This window comes from Diabrotica undecimpunctata, chromosome 1, assembly GCF_040954645.1.
Source record: "Diabrotica undecimpunctata isolate CICGRU chromosome 1, icDiaUnde3, whole genome shotgun sequence".
NCBI lineage: Eukaryota > Metazoa > Arthropoda > Insecta > Coleoptera > Chrysomelidae > Diabrotica > Diabrotica undecimpunctata.
Window position 1 is genome coordinate 166,330,917 of NC_092803.1, and position 20,944 is coordinate 166,351,860.

The 20,944-nt window shown below is 33.8% G+C and overlaps 2 protein-coding genes across 2 annotated transcripts in view; one reads left to right on the forward strand and one right to left on the reverse strand.

Annotated features, from left to right (window-relative positions):
• LOC140432515 (neo-calmodulin-like) overlaps window positions 1-20,944 on the forward strand; it is a 315,188-nt gene that overhangs the window by 184,548 nt on the left and 109,696 nt on the right. The gene's annotated exons all lie outside the window — the stretch shown is intronic.
• Window positions 1-20,944, reverse strand: part of LOC140441196 (troponin C-like) — a 107,106-nt gene that overhangs the window by 22,494 nt on the left and 63,668 nt on the right. Inside the window, exon 4 of the mRNA XM_072531770.1 lies at window positions 1,433-1,552. Coding sequence (XP_072387871.1) covers window positions 1,433-1,552 — 120 coding nt within the window. The remainder of the gene's footprint in view (window positions 1-1,432; window positions 1,553-20,944) is intronic.

Sequence of the window (20,944 nt, forward strand, 5' to 3'; positions counted from 1 at the left end):
GGCCAGCCTTGGTATATTCTTCTTGTAGTTTCTTCATCATGTAGCTGAGGTCGTCTTGGTCTTGTGCAATCACTACTTGATCATCTGCAAAGCTTAACGTATATAGGTATTCGTTCCTTACCAGTACTCCCGGTAGTATCAAATAAGCTAAATCGTATCTGTTTAATTTATAATAGTTAATTAAATTCCAATTTAGAAAAATAAAATTGTTGCGTTGCATATTAGTTTTGGTCCAATTCATAAGCGTCTAGTTTTGTATCTTTTATCTTATAAACGAAGGTACTTCGCTTTTAGCAAGCTATAATTTCACAGTCACTAAATAATACTTTTATTGTTGCTTATGAGGCATCGAGAAGCTTGTTAACGAACTCATTTTAAATAGCTTTGTTTAAATTCTCGATAAAATTTGTTAGGTATCTATCTATATTTCCCAAGGTAACGAACCTATAATCCCGAATCAATAGTCGTTTTCACACGAAATTGGTCCCGCAAGAATACGTCGAATGAAATTCCCATTTATGAGCAAAGCTAATACGAGCTGAATTTATGGAACCTTAATTTAGGGAAACTGCGTATTATAAAATTTCTGAGGTTTATTGAAGATAGCGATTGACATAAAACTTCAAAAATCAAAATAGGGAAAAATGGTAAATGGTAATTATCTAGGTAGATTACCGTAGAATGGGTATACTTTGATCATATTTTTTGTTTAAAACTGAATTTGTTGTTGACAGTAAAAATTTGAAAAAAAAAATACAGAGTGTATTAATATCCCCTATATGAATATCCGTTTGTGGATATCGTGGTAAAGTTCGCCATACCTAAAAATATCCATACGTGGATACTATGGAGACGAAGGGGTTAAGTATAATAGAAATCGATGTTTCCCAGTGTTTAGCCAATTAATGGTAAATTTTGCCACAATTCCTGTAAGAAGTTGTACTTTTGAGAGAACATTTTCTAAGCTAAGCATATTAAAATCGATATTTCGATCGACAATGATACAAGACTATTTGGAATATCGAATAGTGCATTTTGTTTAACAATACCTTGCTTTAAATATAGATAAAGATAATATAGTTAAATAATTTTTAAAAAACATACCATTCTACTGACGAATGTAATGCAATGTGTTATAATAAATTTTTAATGTCAATCTGAATTTTTAACGTATTTTTTACATATGTGACTGTAGCCACTCATATTTTTCTTATGAACACGCAATAATTTAATATAAAAACAAACGTAACTCGTTTTAAAAATTTACTGTTCCAACACATATTATTTGAATTTAAAAAATATTTCAAAAAATTGTAAACTTTTTTTCACACTAAGAAAACCTGGCCAAACCTACATAATGGCTGAAATTAAAGATCCCGAAATTGGATTATATTAGAGATTAGAATAAAACTAATTATTTATTAATAATTACCTTCTTTGTCGTATAATCGAAAAGCATCTTTTAGTTCTTTTTGTAAAGTTTCATCGTCTTCATTTTCCAAAAAATGTCCAGCCACCCTACAGAACGAATCGAAATTGACAGTCCCTGTATCTGAAAAAAGAAAAGATTATACATTTTTCAGCTTTGACCTTTGTTAAAAAAAATTATTTCAAAAAACAGTTTTAAAACTGCTTTTCTGTCTCAAAATGTATTTAATATTTTTTTCCATCATATCGAAATTTATATTCTTCTTTTATGAAGCGCCTGCGCCAATGTTTTATTATTATCAAACTCAAATTACTAAAACTCTTGATTGTTGTTTTATTTTGATATTATACTCCTAAATTCCGTCGTTAAGAGATAGAACAAGACCTAATAAACTTATTAAAAGTTTTTCAGATCTTAAATCCATTAAATTACATTAATTATTTTATTTTATTTTTGGTTTATCGAAAGTCATCATTGAACGAAATTACTTTATACATAACTTAAAAAACATAAAAACCTATAACAAGTAAATGTACCTTCTACGAAATGGATAAAAAAATTTAGATCTTCGTTTATAATTTGTTCAATAGTCAGCTTCTGGTGTTAATAAATATTGGAAAGATGATTTTTAGAAAAAAAAATGCTTGATTCTTGTTTCCTATTGGTCATAAACACCAATATGTACGAAAACTTGGGATCGATCTGTAACTCTTTTCAACATAAAATCCGGATTTCGTTGCACTGAAATTTGGCCATTGAATAAAAATATTTTTGGTGAAGAAGACTTTCTATGCTCATTTGTAAGAGACAGAATGGTTCCTTCAACATCAAAAGACCTCAATGTTTCTTCATCAAGTGAATTTTCAAATCAAAATGTGGAGGTGTCATCGCCTCTCTGCATTGTCACAGCCCGACGTTCTAGTTCAATGCGAGCACAAGAAAGATAACTTATCTCCATCCCAAATAAAACCGTACCCGAAAGCTCCAGAAAGAAAATTAACTAGAAAAGGTCCAGTAAAAAGAACAACTATAATAGCAACCGATACTCCGGAAGAAAAGAAATTAAAAAAAACACCACAACTTAATAAAAAAAATAGAGATGGTAAAGAGAAAACTAATGAGCGAGTCTTCTTCCGATGAGAAAGAAGTGATTTAGAAAGACTCATCTTCAGATTTAGATTTGAAAAATGATGAAGATCAGGATGAGGATCTTACTAAACTTCGAATTTTTATCTAATTGTGTTTAATATGTTCAATATTTGATTAGAGTATTATGAGCAATTCACACTTTTTTTTGAAAGCTTTTTTGGAATCCAAAAAAAAACAAATGATTAGGTAAAAAAACATTGTGCTTGTATTTGAAACAGAACATGGCTTTTCTTGCTCCCTAAAGGTTCATAAGTCACATTTTTAATCAAGGGAGCAGCAGAACAAAGGTACAAAGGTACAAAAGAACAAATCCATAGAAAAATCAAACCAGAGAAGAAAAAAAAAGCTTAAATTTTTATATTCGATGAGTTTTAAGGTTTTTAGTATTTTGTATCAAGTGGGCAGGAAACGACGCCTATAAAAATATCGTGACATAAAAATGCTTTTAAATAAATTATTTTTTAGAATTTAAAATTTTGTATTAGAAAAAACCAACCGGTTGGTCATCAAAGTGATTTTTTTTTAATTTAAGTGTGGTAATCCGGTTTTTTATTTGTATAGTGATAAATGTCATAATATTAAAAATTTCGAGAGCGTTCCTGGTATTAATGTCTTAAATCTGACATATGTACGTAACAGATTATAATACACAAGTATAGTTCGTCCCAAACCCTTCTTTCAGTGCGTCATAGTTGATCGAATTCTCTCTAACACATTAAGCTAGAAGTGACAGAAAAAAACGTGAGTCTGTGATTATTATACATAGAACTTAGAAAATTAATTATCGTAAAGCTAATTCTACTTACGGATGTATAATTGGTTGAAGTTTAGAATACGCTAAATAGATATCCAATCAATGATGCGCATGTGACAGTACTTTCACAATGTCAATTGAAAAAATGATAATTGTCATTCCAGGTTAGTATTATCTGACATTTTAAAGTGAAAATTTAATTTTGTATTCATTGTCATAAAAATATTTTAAATATGCCGAGATATATCGAGAAAGAACAAAGACTAAACTTTAAATTATTAAATTATTTTCAATTAGAAAAAGAGAGGTTACAATCCTGCAACTGTCAAATTTAACTAAAATGTCATGCAATAATTCTCGACATTCTTAAAATCCTATATGACGTCAAAATTAGTGACGCACTGAAAGAAGGGTTTGGGACAGACTGTACCATATTATATTTGTTTGGTTTCTATACTTAATTGACGTCTAATACACGTTAATTGACGTTTCCAGGTAATTTGACAATTAATATATTGCGGTCAGATAGATAATGAACATTTTTCCAGCGCAATAACTTAACAAACTTTTGCCAAGTTGTCACTTTAACTAATAAAATTTCCAACACAAATAAAAACTAAACTTTGTTTTATTACAAACATCCAATTTAAAATTAGTTTAAATTCATGAAACTCTTTCAAGTTTCATTAGTACTTTAATAACTATTATATTGGATTCTGCTTAAAACGGGACAACGCTATCTCGGAAAGAAAAAAAGAAATTAAAATTTAATCCGAATGTGAGTGAAAATGGAAATTGCAATGAATAATTTAGCCTGGGAAATCAGAACCTGTCACAACAACTTTGACGAACAGAGCAAACTAACAAAACTCATATTTAATGAGTTCCTAGTTTGTTATATTGAAATATTGATCAGATCCCACCGTTCAGAAATTAATTGCAGACCCCTATTTAGAGCAAGTAAACATTTTGCTTGCTGAGGAAAAAGTGGGAGATGAAAACATATGTTGTCGTTACATTCAAATGATATTACGAATAGCTCTTGAGTGTACAATATTCACGAAAATAAACAACACTCAATTAAAACGACTGTGTAATTGCACGTATAATATATATATCATAACATATTTGATTTATTTATTATAGACTAAAAAATTTTTGAAGGCTTTATAAAGAAAACGAAATTAAAATGGATGTTTTAGTACATATCCGGCCTTCAAAATCGCCGTTTAAAAATGTTTTTTTTTTGTTTAAACCAGAATAAATCACTAATTATCTAATATATAATCTTAGAAAGAGAGCTTATGAGAGAAAAAGTAGACATATGTGGAGTTTCAGAAACCCACTGGGATGGTCAGGGTCACTGGGAATCCAACTACTATAAAATATTCATATCGGGAGCCAATAAAACTAGTCAAAAAGGCGTAGCAATACTGGTACAGAAGAACCTGGCAAAATGTGTATATGAATACCTTCCAATAAATGACCGCCTAATTAAAATTACTCGCGATGGGCAGCTAACAAAGATCCATGTAATACACGTGTATATGCCAAAATGCGCTTGAACAGATGAAGAAGTGGAAGAGATGTACCAGTTATTAAACAGTAACATCGCTAATATATCCAAAAAAGAACCAGTCATAATATTGGGTGACTGAAACGCAAAAATAGGCAAAACAACAACAGAAGATCTGCTGAAAGAAACAGTTGGTGGGTTTGGAATAGGTAAACGAAATGAGAGAGGGGAAAGGCTATTACAATTTGTCATCGACCTGAACTTAGTATCATGAACACCATGTTTAAGCCTCATCTGCGAAGACTATCAACTTGGACTTCACTGGGGGAAAAATATAAAAATCAAATAAATTATATTCTTGTCAGCAAACGATGGAAAAGTTCAGTAGTCAACGTAAAGACAAAACCAGCGGCTGATTGCGGAACAGACCATAAACTGTTACAATCCGAATTCCGTATTAAATTTCGTAAAAAAATCGAAACAAATAAAACAATTAAATATATACCTAAAGAGCTTGGAAAATACAAAGAAACATTAAGGCATAGTAACACACTAAACATTACTGGCGATCCCAATCAAACATGGGAATATACAAAGACGTGGATTATAGACGCAATAAATATTACAAACCCCCAAAGAAACCCCAAGGAAAAAAAAACACTGGATGACTGATGAGACACTGATCCTAGTAGAAGAACGAAGAACAATTAGAAACAATGCTTCTAATCCAACAGAAACTGCAATAAAGAAGAAGAAGAAGAAATAAAGAAATATTCAAACAACTACAAGAACACGCCGACCGTCAGGAATCTAGAGAACTGTTGAGAACTGCCAAAGCAAAATACTTAACTAAAGAGTTCAAACCACAAACGCAGATAATTAAAGATAACTTGGGAACGATCATCACCAATCCAGATGGCATAGTAGCGACATGGAAACAATATTGTGAAATGTTGTTTCATAGTGACCAAGAAGATGTGAATCCAGAAGAAATAAATTACGAAAAGACACCAGATATTTCTAAATCGGAAATGAAACCACAATAAAAAAATTAAAAACTGGAAAATCTCAAAGAGAAGACGGAATTATGGCAGAAGCACTTAAAGAAATGGGAGACATAGGAATTGAAGTAATGTTCAAACTGTGTAATGAAATCTGGAACACAAGACAATGACCAGATGATTGGTGTAAGCTCACTTTCATAAACATTTATAAAAAAGGCTCACCAACTGACTGTAATAACTACCGCACTATAGCCCTGATCTCCCACGCAAGTAAAGTTCTGCTTACTATAATTAACGAGAGATTAAAATCAATACTTCTACCACAGATCCCACAAGAACAATGTGGATTTGTTCCTGGAAGAGGCACACGAGAACAAATTCTCAATCTCAGACAAATTATTCCCATTTAATATTAAGACACATCCTTCCTGGACCTTCATTATATTAATCACAGTCTATATGTTTTCAATAAAGATGAAACAAACCACACCAATATACTTCAGTCCTTCCTCTCAATAATAGCAAATTATAAAGATTATTCCTTATTATATACCGACGAATCCAAAACTTCAGACAGCTTAGGAGTGGCCGATTCTAATCAACACGACAAATTCAAATTATCAGCATTTAATACTGATCACACGGCTGAGATTTATGTTATCCTACAAGCGTTAATAATTATAAAGAAGAACAGCCATAGTAAGGCAGTGCTTATCTTCTTCTTCTAAATGTGCCTATCTTCTGGAGATGTTGGCGACCACATTGACCCATCTTAGTCTATTCACAGCAGTAGTTATCACTGACTCTTTAAGCTCCACTCTGACAATCCAGCGGCTGCTTCCAAAACATTCAATAGATTCTCTTGTGAAAACTGAATTAGATATTTTACACCAAAAAACACCGACATCGTAATACTTTCTGATCCATCGCATGCCGGTATTCGAGGAAACGAAGAAGCAGATTCCTGTGCTAGAGATGCAGTAACCAACGAAAATTCAACAATAGTGAGTGAAGTGGTTGCTAGGGATATTAAAACCGTAATTAAATCCATGATCCAATGAATAAATGTAAATGAGATAACTCCCAATCGAAATTAAAAGAAATTAAACCGTCTATAAAAACGTGGAGGAAACAAAACACAACCAAGGCCAACCAGGTTAGAATTGATCGATTACGTTTAGGTCATACACGTATAACGCATACATTTTTATTTGATGGAAAGAATCAACCGATATCTGATAAATGTAAGACAACTCTAAATATAAAACACTTAAACTGTACAAAATATTTTCAAGAAAAATTCAACAACAATCTTTCCAACGATCTAAAGCATTATTAGACGAAAACTGTAACATAAATAATATTGTAAATTTCCTTAAAGAAACTCAATTTTTTCATCTATTGTAAATTAATGAAGTATTGTACCTCAATATAACATGTCGCTAATAACCTAGTTGATGCGACTGATATTAAATAAAAAAAAATTAAACATTCCTAAATACCCCGTCACTACTGCACGCAATAGTCGCTGTACTGCAGATAATTACATACTCATATCACCACTATTACAGCTACTCCAATTTGACGTTATTGTACACGTATTTAATAGTGTATGTAGACACTTGTTTACCAAACAATAATACCCCAATGTCACTGACATCAGTTATATGTATACACATAATCTTAGTGTAATCCATTCTGCGAACAGGTTGAATGGGGCAATAAATTAGGGATAGCGTAGGGTTAGTTACGCCATCTTTTAAATGAAATATTCAGTTTGAGCTGTCAGGACGCCGTCGAAAAGATGAACGTTTCAAATACAACGTGTCCTAGATCTTCTCGGAAACCCGCTGAGTATATAACTGTGATGTAATGAGGGCTTTTACCGAAGGTATAACTTAGTAGACCCAGTCTGTTTTAATTAAATTTATGAGAACACATATGTTTAAATTATTTTATCTTGTATTAAGTGTAGTAGGTAAGGATCTAAAAGAAAAACCAACGATAAATTACAGCTGTAATTATTTAATCAGTCAAATAGTCCAAGCTCTAAAAACGGAAGTGACTGATTTTCAGCATTAATTAGTAAATTTTTGAAAACAGCCTCCAAGTGTGTGTTCAATTCCAAATTGTTGGTAATCATTTTTTTATCGCATTTTTACGGTGCAAAAATGGTGTTTTTTTAATTATTTTTATGTTAATAAATCAATATCTTAGGGTAAAAAGAGCACAATATTGAATAAAAATACTTAAACAAGTAGTATTTCCACCACCAAAGAAAAAACCCAGTACCTTCTGCTCGATTACATATACAGGCAAAATATCAACAAAAATAGCCAAACACATAAAAAAAAGGAATAACATCAGCTTTCAGAACAAATAACAACCTAGGCAAATATATTAAAAACAACAATAGCCAAAATAAAAAACACTTACACAGTGGTGTGTACAAACTTAAATGTGGCGACTGCCCAAAAACTAACATCGGTCAAACTGGTAGAAATTTTACTAAACGAATAGCAGAACAGAAAAGGGCTTTCAGTAATAAAAAAAAAACAGATTTTACATACGCACTTCACCTTCTAGATCATAATCATTCTTTTAATGACGAATTTAAAATTCTTCACATTCAAAATAAAGGCCTTAAGCTATCTTTGTTAGAAGCTATGGAAATCAACAAATTAAAAAGCACAGATATAATTCTGAATGACCAACTTGAGACAAACAGCTGTAGTGATAAAAGTTTAAAATAAATTTTGTGGAAGTTTTGAAAACAAAGTTTTCAGTGTTTTATTGTTACATAAAATGAATTTCCATCAAGTAACGGTCGAATCCATCAATTACTTAAACAAGCTTTAATTTGAGCTGTGCTATCTTGAATTTGACCCAATAGTTTATGCAAACCTAGCGATTGAAAGTCCAAAAATGGAAATTTTTCGCCAGTTTTGATTTTTGAAATAAATTTTGTAAAAATTTTTTTATGCCCAAAACATTATATTGCAGATCTTTTAATTACAAATCGAATGGAACTTCTTAAGATCCAATCGGTCAATTCCTTTTCGAGATACGTTTAATTGTTTATAAAAATTCGTAAATTTATATAAACTTTACAGGACCAGAATTTTTTTTTAAAGATAGAAACTCTATTTTTTATGTAACTAGTTTCACAGTTTTCCTTTGTTTATTAATTTTGCTTATTTCTTCAGCTTTGTATTTATTTTTTGTTTTACCTTGGAATTGTCTGTTACGCACAAATATTTTAGTGCGGATTGTTGCCGGCAATTCTTCTCGTTTTTCGTTAGCTTTTGAGATTACTTTTTCTTTTACGTTTTGTAAAGATTTATTGATATTAGAATGAAATATTTTCATCTTTTCTCTATGGTTTGAAATATAATTATTTAAAACTTGTTGCTCGATATTGATATCAAAAGAAGAATTATTGTCTATGTCTCGTAATCAGCTCGTATGGTTTCATTTTTATTACTGACTGGATGCTATTATTATAGTCTAGTAAGTCGTAATTTATTTTTTGTTCAATATGGTCATTTTTATATTCTTTTTGATTATTTAATAGTCTAACGTGTTCGATGATCGTAGAATGAAATCTCTCAGCAATTCCATTAGACTCTGGATGTTGAGAGCTTATAAAATAAATCTCTAACAGTTCTTTGACAACTGAATTTTTAATTCGGTTCCATTATCAGATACACTTCATAAAATCCGGGTCATCTTGAAAATTTCAATTTTCCTAAATATTTTTGCCTCTGGTGCAGTAATAACCTTTTTTTTTCTCTAATGTATTTTTTATTTGTCATCAATGTTTGTTTTGAAAGAAAAAAAAAATGGTTTTTTATTGTTTTTATTGAAAAAAAAACAGAAAACAAATCAAATTGTTGATAAAACAGACATACGAAAAAAATGGAAAATACAGAACGTGTTAAAAAATCAGTGAAATTTCAAGGACCAATATAGTGTATTGCCTCCCCTTGCTCTAATAACCTCTTGCAGATGACGGGGCATACTCTCAATTTTTCTCCGGATTACATGTTGTGGTATATTATTCCACTCTCTCACTAACACATCCTTAAGCTCCTGTGCGTTGTTAGGAGGAGGTGTATGGGTTTGAATACGTTTTTTCAAATTGTCCCAGTGATTTTCGATGGGATTCAGGTCCGGAGACCTATCTGGCCAGGGTACCCTCGTAATTCCAACTTCGTCCAAGTATTACATACGGATCCTGGCAACGTGCGGTCGCACGTAGTCCTGCATAAAAACGGCGTTTTCTCGAAGCCCTGCCATTTTGGGCATAACATGTTCTTTCGGAATCTCGGTAATGTACCTTCGTGCAGTTAGGGACCCATTTTCGATTAAGGGTAATTCTGTGTGGAAGTCGGAAGATATACCTCCCCAAGCCATGACCGAGCCTCCCCCAAATGGCATTCTTGGAGCAATGCAAGCTTGTGAAAATCGTTCACCGGTTCTTCTCCAAACTCTTACACGTCCATCGGATCCAGTTAGGCTGAAACGGGATTCATCTGAGAATAACACTTTGCTACAATCGTTAATTCCCCAATGCGCGTATTGTCGAGCAAAAGCTAGTCGTGCAACTCGAGGCACCCGGCGAAGTGGCGGTCTTCTAGCCATTACCCGAGAAGATAGTCAAGAAGAACGAAGTTTTCTTCTGACTATTGCAACACTAAAATTGCTATTTCGTACTTCGTCTAGACGATCTTGATGCATAACCGCAGTTGAGGTCCGGTTTCGTAAAGCCTGAAACACAAGGAAACGGTCATTTAGTGCCTTGGTCGTTCTTCTTCGTCCAGAGCCAGGTCGCCTGGTTAGCAAACTTGCCTCCTGAAAGCGTTGAAGCACTCGTTGAACCGTAGAAAGGCTTACGCCAACAGTTCTTGCGACTTGCCGTTAAGTGTGACCGTCTTCCACAAGTGCAACAATATGTGCTGTTTCAACAACAGTCAAAGGCATTTTGTCAAAGAATAAACACTAATAATGGCACTAATAAACAATAATGGTGGCAATAATAAACGTTTGTCCGTTGCATTTGAACAGAAAGTTGAAGTACAAACGAGACATTTAAAACAAGCGGAGTTACAGGTAGCGTTCATTTTGGGAAGTGTGCACTTTACCGCGAAATCGACACTATTGGAATTCTTTGTTACAAAGGAAACCGCAACAATTCTCAGAAACATGCATTAGTTTGTATTTGTGTTATTATTATTTACGATAAAGCTCGTTAAAAATGAAATATCGATGATTTTCAAGGGGACCCGGATTTTATCATCGCGAGTGTATTATTTGTATGCAGTGATGAATGAGTAAAATATCGGATGAAAGCATTCGCTACTTTAATGCCTTGAGCTGAATTTATTTTGTAAAGTTGTATTTTGTGTATTTAGAAAAATAATCTATTATAGCTCAAAATTTTGTATTTTCCAACGTAATCGAATCTTGTTGTACAATTTGGAATGATTTAGTTGCAGTAGGTGTTATATTGAACATGGGTTTGACAGGTTTCCTTTCGTACTTTGTTAATTGGCAAATTTCACAATCATTTATGAAAGTTTGGATAGATGCTCTTTGATTCGGCCAATAATATAAGGCCCTGATTCTACTTTCTGTTTCATCTAATCCTTTATGCTTTTGTTTTCCTTGGTGCTAATTGTTTATTATTTCCTCAATTTTATTTGGAAGGATATCTATTAGCTTCTTGGTGCATTTAAAAAATGATAATTGCGAAGATTTGAAATATTTTTGTATGACGTTACTAAATATTTCATATATAAGATCTTAGAAGTACGAATGATATTTAACTTTGGGTGTTATATATTCTTTTACAAATTTAACTATGTCGCGTTTAGTGTCATTTTTTGAGAAATGTACAAGAATTCTTTGTTTTTATCATAAAGTTGTATAATAGATGGTACTGCTGGTTCGTAATTCACTTAAGAAATGATAATTTAACTTATACCAGTGTTTAATGAGCTTTCTGATATAGGTATACCTGTAATCGGATTTTCTTAGTATGTATGGATTATAACACCGTCGCTATCGTGGGCTTCTTTATCATTTTGGTCATTTATTATTTCATCAGGTTCAACAAGACTCTGAGTATACATTATTAGGAGTTCCTCATATAGTTTTATCAAAATTTTTTATATTCAAAGAAATTTAGAGGTGTTTCAGGTTCTATGTTATGAGTTTCATTTGCATTTAATCGTATTCTCGATAGACAATCACTTCTTCTTAGTCGTTAACCTGATGCAGGTATCGTGATATCATGAAGCTATTAGCTAAATTTTCCCATGTTCCTCCACGTTTTTCTATCTTCTGCCATTCTAGCACATTCTGACAATGGAGCGCCAATGGTAGCAACAATATGGTCCGTGTATCGTGTGGGAGATCTACCTCTATTTCTTTTGCCTTCTACTTTTCCCTGGATGGTAAGCTTTTCAAGACCATTTCTTCGAAGGACATGTCCAAAATAGCTTATTATTTGTTCTGATATTTGTGTTCTTAGTCTTTTCTTTATGTTTAGCTGGTCCAGTATGGATTCATTTGTTCTTCGGGCCACCCATGGTATTCTCAGCATTCGTCTCCAGCAGTACATCTCAAATACATCTATGTTCTTTTTGTCTTTCTCAGTAAGGGTCCAGCATTCCGATGCATAAGTAAAAACTGGAAAAACTAGACTTCTCACTAGTCTCATTTTTGTATCGGTAGTTATGTCATGGCTTTTCCAAATTTTTGTTAATTTTGCCATAGCGCTTTTTGCGATTGCTGACCTCCGCTTTATTTCTTCAGTAGAGCATCCTTTGTTGGTTATTAATGAGCCCAGGTACACAAATTTATCTACAACAGCGATATTGTTTATCATGACCAGATGATTTTGATTGTTGTTAGCTCTGTCAATTATCATGATTCTCGTTTTATCTCTGTTTATTTTAAGGCCCATCGTTAAGCTTACGTCTTCTATCCGTTGTAGCAGGTGAATTAATTCAGCTTCAGAACTAGCGAGGATAGTAGTATCATCTGCATATCTCAAGTTGCAAATCTTCTTCCCGCCAATGGTGATGCCACCGTTCCAGTCCTCAGTAGCTTTCCGCATTATCCATTCACCATAGATGTTAAATGGAATTGGGCTTAGTATGCAGCCTTGTCTCACGGCCTTTGTGACCCTGAAACTATCGGTTAGTTCCCCATTTATTCTATTTCTGGCATAATTGTTATTGTACAGGCTTTTAATTAGCAGTATCAGATGATTGGGGACTCCCATTTCAGACAAAACCTGCCACATTTTACTCCAGTTGACCAAATCGAAAGCTTTACTATAATCTATGAAGCACAAATATGTTGTGATGTTAAATTCTCTGGATTTTTCTACAATCTGCCGTACGTTTAAAATTTGTTCTCTAGTACCACGTCCGGGGACGAAACCTGCTTGTTCCTCCGCAATGTTAGGTAGTAAAAAGGGCTTTATCCTCTCGAGAATTATGTGTAAGAGTATCTTACTGCAATGCGCAATTAGAGCAATTGTGCGATAGTTGCTACATAAATCTTTCGCTCCCTTTTTATGTATGGGAATATATAGTGATTGTGTCCAGTCCTCAGGCCATTTACCTGTCTCCCACACTCTTTGTCAAATTTGATGTATTATATCCACTCCAACGTCATCTAGGGCCCAAATCATTTCAATAGGTATGTTATCTGGACCGGCAGCTTTCTGACTTTTTTGCCTCATAATTGCTGCTTCAACTTCACTTTTAAATACGTCAGGTTCCGTCGCCAAACTGGCATCTTCTTGTTGTGATGGGGCGTCTGTGCTTTCCTCCATCATCAGTCGTCCACAGTATTCTTTTTATCTGTGTAAAATATCTTTTTTAGAAGTGAGTAGAGTTCCGTTATCATCTTTGATAGCAAGGTAGTTTGGTGTAAAGGAACGTGTTATCTGCTTTATTTTTTTAAACATGTCTCTGGTCTCAGTTTTGGTTTTATGCCCTTCTATTTCCATGCAGATTTTGTTCAAGTGTGTGTTCTTGTCCTTTTTGCAGAGTCGTTTTATTTGACCGTTCAGCGCTTTATAGGCCTCTTTATCACTTTCACTGTTCAATCCTATGGCTTTTAAGCACTTCCTCTCCTATTCAGCACTATATAGACAATCACTATTTGTATTTAAAACACCTTTTTTATAAACAATCTCATAATTATACTCTTTGAGTTTTAATCTCCAGCGAACTAATTTTAAGCTAGGATTAACGAAATTGGCCATTAAAAAGGTTTGTGATTTGTGCTTGTATGGGCTTTGTGGCGACCAAAAATGTATGGGCGGAAATACTTAACAGTCCAGACTATAGCGAGGAGTTCCTTTTCGATCGTAAATTAGTAGTAGTAGTAGTAAAATAGGTTGATTTGTAAGATCTTTACAAATATTGAAGCACTTCACATAATCTGTGTCTTTAATATTTATTTCGTTATTCTTCTTCAGTCGCATTGTTAAAGGATTTGTAATTTTTGAAGAATCCTTAATAAATTTCCGATAATATCCCAATAGTCCTAGGAATCCTTTTAATTGTTTCGTTGTAGCAGGTATTGAGAAGTGTTTGATAGCCTTTATTTTCTCTGGTTTTGGCTTAACTTCGTCTGGAGTGGCAATACGATCTAACTTTTTTTTAAATTCGGATTTGTCCAACTGTATCTTAATGTTGGATTCACGTAGTCTCTGGAATACTTCTCTTAAATTTATGAGATGTTCTTGAAGGCCAGTGCTGAATATTATGATGTCATCTAGGTAGACAAGGTATTTTTCGTTTTGTATGCCTCTCAATATGTTATCCATTATTCTCTGGAATGTAGCTGGGGCAAGTCCAAATGGCATTCTTAGAAATTCGTAGTGACCATTTTCGGTGTTAAAGAGAATTACGGTCTGATGATATTTTGGTCATGTCTTAAATTTGATATTGGACTTATTTACGATATATTTCCGGATATCTATATGACTAAGAATATATCGGAGTCTCTTTAGAAAGACAATTGGTTGCCCTCGATATGAAAGATGTAAAAAATATTCTCTTATTAGTTTTAAAATGGAATTCCGCTCTTCGGTATTCATATGTCCCGTACGGATTTTAGAAATATCAAATTTGAATTTTTCGGTATATATAAAATTAAGATTAGGATCGTTTATATGTTCTTATTCATCGAACTTTTCAACTTCTATTAGTGAACTTAAATCAACTTTATAATGTGACTCTGATGAGTTCGTAATAGTGCGTCTGGCTTCATTATTAACGACTCTTGTAATACATTGGGGACTTTCTAATTTCCCTAATTTTGTATCAGGTATAATTACGTCACTATTTTCTATATTTTTTATGTTTAACTTTTGATGAATAATTATTATTTTGATTAAGTTTGGGATGTTTACTGTGAGAAGAAATATTTTGATCAAGTTATATTTGAAAATCTATATATATATATATATATATATCTTCTTCTAGTTCCATGACCGTTATCGATCGTTGGATATCATGTTGGCTACCATATTCGCTATCGTGACTTTATTGACAGCAGCTCTAAATAACGATGTAGTTGATTTTCCATACCATTGCCTTAGATTTTTCAGCCATGATGTTCTTCTTCTACCAGGACCACGATTACCTTGGATCTTTCCCTGAATGATCAGATGTAAAAGATCATATTTTTCAGGGTGTCTCATAATGTGACCGAAGTATTCCAACTTGCGTTTCTTTATTATATTGACCAGTTGTGTTGTTTGGTTCAGCCGTCTAAGGACCTCCTCATTTCTAACTCTGTCGACCCAGCTTATTTTCAGTAGTCGTCTGTATACCCACATCCCAAAGGATGTCATCAACCGTTTAAGGATAGCCTCAGTTAGAGTCCACGCTTCCACTCCATACAGCAGGACAGGAAAGATGTAGCAAGATGTCATTCGAACTCTAAGGTCAATGCTAAGATCGTGACTGCAAAATACGTTTCTCATTTTTACAAAGGCAGCTCGGGCTTGTTCTATTCGGCTTTTAATTTCTGCGGTTGGATCCCAGCTCTCATTGATATTACTGCCGAGAGACACGAGTTTTTCTACTCTGTCCAGTGTGGCATCTCCGACTTTTATACCGTCATCCTGTATATAATTTTGTTTGCTAACTATCATATATTTAGTTTTCTTAACATTGAGTTTTAATCCATACTAATCACAAGTCTGTTTTATTTTGTTCGTTAGATTTTGAAGGTCTTCTCTGCAATTAGCAAGCACTAAGGTATCGTCGGCATATCTAATATTGTTGACGGTTACTCCATTCACAATAATACCTTCGGTTGTCTCCATTAAGGCTTCCTTAAATATTTCCTCCGAATATAAGTTAAAAAGTAAAGGCGACAATATACAGCCTTGTCTCACTCCTCTTTTTATATTTATTTCATCCGACAGTTCTTGTTCAACCTTTATTCTTGCCACTTGGTGCCAGTATAGATTTGTAATTATTCGTAGATCTTTATCGTCCAATCCAGCTGTTTCCAATATTTCTAGCATTTTGTTATGTCGGACTTTGTCAAAAGCCTTTTCAAAATCGATTGCACAAATGTACACATTTTGATTTATATCTCTGCATCTCTGTACTAGCACCTGTATACTAAACAAGGCTTCTCTTGTACCCAAGCCACTCCTAAACCAAAATTTAGTATTGCTAATTCTGTCCTCTAACGGCGTGTAAATTCTGCTGTGTATTACTCGCAGAAAGATCTTCAAAGCGTGACTCATCAGACTTATTGTCCGATAATCACCGCATGTCTTTGGACGATGTTTCTTAGGTATTGTGACAAATGTCGACTTTAACCATTCAGTTGGTAATATCCCAGTGTCATAAATTCTGTTACAGAGATTACACAGAGCTTTAATTCCATTTTCTCCCAAAAACTTTAGTATTTCAGCACTTACTTCATCGGGGCCAAGTATTTTTCCATTTTTTGCCGTTTGTTTTGAACGTGTAATCTCACTTTCTGTTATAGATGGACCTGATATAGCAATCGGTGTATAGTGTTCTACTCTCTCATCTTCAAATAATTTAGAAATGTAGTTTTCCCATTATTTTAACTGTTTATTGATGTCTAATATTCGTGTCTAATATTTTTTACTGTTTCGAAATGTTCCATGTATATATCTGCTATTACGGGAGAGAGGGGCGATCCCATTGGGGCACCTTTGATTTGACGATAGAAACGATTTTGGAACGTGAAATATGTATTTCATATACATGGAACATTTCGAAACAGTAGCCTTGTCCTCGTCAAATTTCAAACCCACCTGCTGGTTACGGTACGTTGATGACACCTTTGTCATTTGGCCCCATGGTAAAGACACATTAGATCTCTTCCTCTCCCACCTGAATGGAATACATCCCAGCATTCAATTCACGATGGAAGTTGAGTCTGAAGCGTCTTTGCCATTCCTTGATGTTCTTATTCAGAAAAATCCACCTCAAAGTTTTTCCTATTCCGTGTACCGGAAACCCACTCATACAAACCGCTATCTCAATGCCCAGTCACATCATCACCCCGCCCAACTTAATTCAGTCATCAACACTCTTATTTCCCGTTCCATAAGACTTAGCGACAACAATCACAGGTCATCCGAAATCAATTCAATAAGACAAACACTCCTACAAAACGGCTACCACAAAACCCAAATCAATAGAAGCATTCAAAAACTTCTAAACCCCATTCCATCCAAAAAAGAAACCTTGCCGCCGGATCAACCCAAAATCTTTCTACCTTTTATTAAAGGTGTCACTGATAAGATCAGTAGAACTCTTATCCCTCTTAATATCAAAACCATCTTCACCACTCACTCCAAATTGTCCAATCTCGTTAGATCCGTAAAAGACCAAATCCCCAATGAAGACCATGGTGTCTACGAGATAGCTTGTTCCAGTTGCCCACGTACATACGTAGGACAGACAAACCGACGAATCCATAACCGTATTTACGAACATTCTCTATCAGTCAAACATTCCGATACCACTTCAGCCCTAGCCCAACATCATATTCAGACAGGCCACAAAATAGATTTCGAAAAAGCAAAAACCATCGCTCCCATCCGCTCATTAAAAGCGAGAATCATTCGTGAAGCTATCGAAATCGAAAAACGGCCTCACAGCTTGAACACGCGCGATGACGCGAAACGATTGCCGGCAACATGGCGACCCCTTCTTCAGCGACCTCCCGCCCACACCGCTCAGGCCACGTCAGTTCAGACCACGTCAGCGCATACCGTTCCCGCGCATACAGCGAGTATAAAAGCAGCCACACAGGGTAAGACCGGTTGTCACTCGACACTGGGGAGTAGGCAGATTGAGACCTCAGTGCCGAGAGACAGTTCTTGCAATATAGAACACGATACTGGTACGTCTCGAGTGAGGGGAGTAGGCAGATTGAGACCCCGAACTCGAACCGAACCGTATCCCTCTTGATAATGGCTCCAAAATGGGTGCCGAAACGTCGAGTTTTAAATTCTCAACGCGGTTCTTCCCGAGAACTCAGTAATTTTCATTCATCTGACCGCGGAAACTTATCCGAACATATATATATATATATATATATATATATATATATATATATATATATATATATATATATATATATATATATATATATATATATATATATATATCCCAGCAACAAGACTTGCACTTAATTTGTAAAAAGTATATGAAATTTCCTCCAACAACTTTAAAATGTAGGCTAACACGTCTTGAGCAAAATGTAAATTTTGACAAGTGTATATTAAAGTTTGGAAGTTGTTCCCCTGAATAAATTTGGAAGTTGTCTTTACAAATCCATCCCGTTCTGAGTTTCAATCTGAATAATTATATCTCGGATGTCTTTACATCCATTAGCTTGTAGATGCTTAAACACGAAAAGTTTTCTCCGCATAGCATGGTTGAATATCACCACAAGAAGAGAAGATAAAATAGCATGTCTCAAACAATGAGGTGTGCAGCGTAGAAGTTAGATTTGGTAGAGTGCACATTACAATGACAAGCAATTAACGCTTTAACGAAGCGATTTCGGTACGAATCTTATGCAATATCTACGTAATGAGAGGCTTTGTCAATTACTTGCAGGTATATACCATATCAACACTTAATCGGCATTACAATAACTTACAAATAATACAAGATAATTAGAATAATGTTAAACTTTATTTATTTATTATTTATGTTGGATTTAACATCTAAGGTATTTATTAAAATATATGCATAAAATATTTTTTTAGCATTTTGACTAATAAGTAACTATTCTTTTATTACAGCATAGTATGACAGAGATTTAAATATTTAAAATATTATTCACCGTTATATTACTTAATGAAGTACTGAAATTATTTTCCTGTGGCATGTCTAAGTTAAACATTGTGTTTATATGGGATTAAGCCCCCAAACATTATTGGCCTAAGGGGGCCAAGTCCAAAAAAACAACAAGTTAAAATGACAAGTAGACAAAAATTATTAATATGAAATAATTCTAATTCTTGGGCAGGTTATGAAAAAATTGTTTTGCTTCGTCACCACAGAATCGTTTTAAATCTGGTAGGCATTTAAATTTTTTAGTCGAGGTTGGTATTAAACCTAAAAATAATGTTGTTTAATAATATTACTCCAAGATATTAATATTGTTTTTATACCTGAATAAGAATACGGAGGAAGTTAAAATTCATTTTGTAGTAGTACAGGTTCCTTTCGCTTACTTTCTTTTCCTTCACTATTACCGACTCCCATGCTCCATTATAAGAATCCCGGTGATATATTAGTCTAAGATGTTCTTGATGTATTTCTAATTCTCGAATTGGATGGGAACTGAAAGGACATTTTTTTAAATAATCTGTTTTAGTATTAAAAAAATTCGTCCATGCTCGAAAGTAGGATTGATCTTCTATTTCCACAACAGCACTTCTAAAAATTTCAACCCAATCTGAAGGAATCTCAGCTCGTTGTTTGAAGTTTATTAAGCCCATATTTTTGTCTAGCTCCATGTAGGAATGCCCACGAATAGGAAAAGTAACTTTAACATAATCAAGTCTACGTGTATTGTAGACAATATAATGCAAAAAACGAAACATGATGAAATTTTTATTTTGCCCCCCACACGAGTCGCAGAATATTTCAACCGATCTTACTTATATATCGTATATCGAGAAAATTCCATAGAAAGTTATTCAGCATTGAGCATACATCGTCGCTTCCCTTTTTGCCAAGTGTTTCCGTTCCGGGTACTTTTTGCTGTAGATAGAATGTGGACATTAAAGGCATAGACGTTCAGCTGGCTCTTATAGTAAACATCGTTTGTTGTTATATTTGGGACACTGAGATTTTTTTTAAAATCGAGACAAATAGCTTCGGGAGTCACAGAGGTTCGACTTTTTTTCTTCGTAGCCCTTTTCTACTGTAAACCTCAGCCTTTGTTTTGTGTATATGTATCATTTTGTATCGTAAGCTGGCGTATTTCCTTTTGCAAGCGTTAATTCTGAGCAAGATGGAAACTGTTTAAAACTTCAGACTGAAGAGATTTTATTTTTATAAGAAACTCATCACAGGAACTACATGTATCGGTTCTGGGATATCCATAGGCTATGTTAAATTTTGTATTTAAGACTGTTCTGTAAGACTTGTAAGATATTTTCATAGAAGGGTTTAACTCGCAAAACATTTTGAACATCTTTTTTATGTTTAAGTCTTCAGGAAAGTATAATTTTTTACTATCATTCACACTATAGTAGCTTTTCCTGCCTTTAAATGACTTTATATGTTCGTATATTGCTGCAAAAACGTGGGATTTCAATTTTCTAGGATGGTTTTTATTTTCTAACCTTCTATCTTTAGGGGCTAATTCAGTCATTTTTAGTGAATTTTGTAATATCTCTAATATTTTTTTCTTTATTTTATGAATAGACATAAAAGCTTGTCTACAAATATTTATACAATCCACATAAGTATGAGTTATACTCAATTCTTGAGTACAGTTTTTCTTGTTCCTTCAGGCAGATTTTAAAAACATTGTTAACG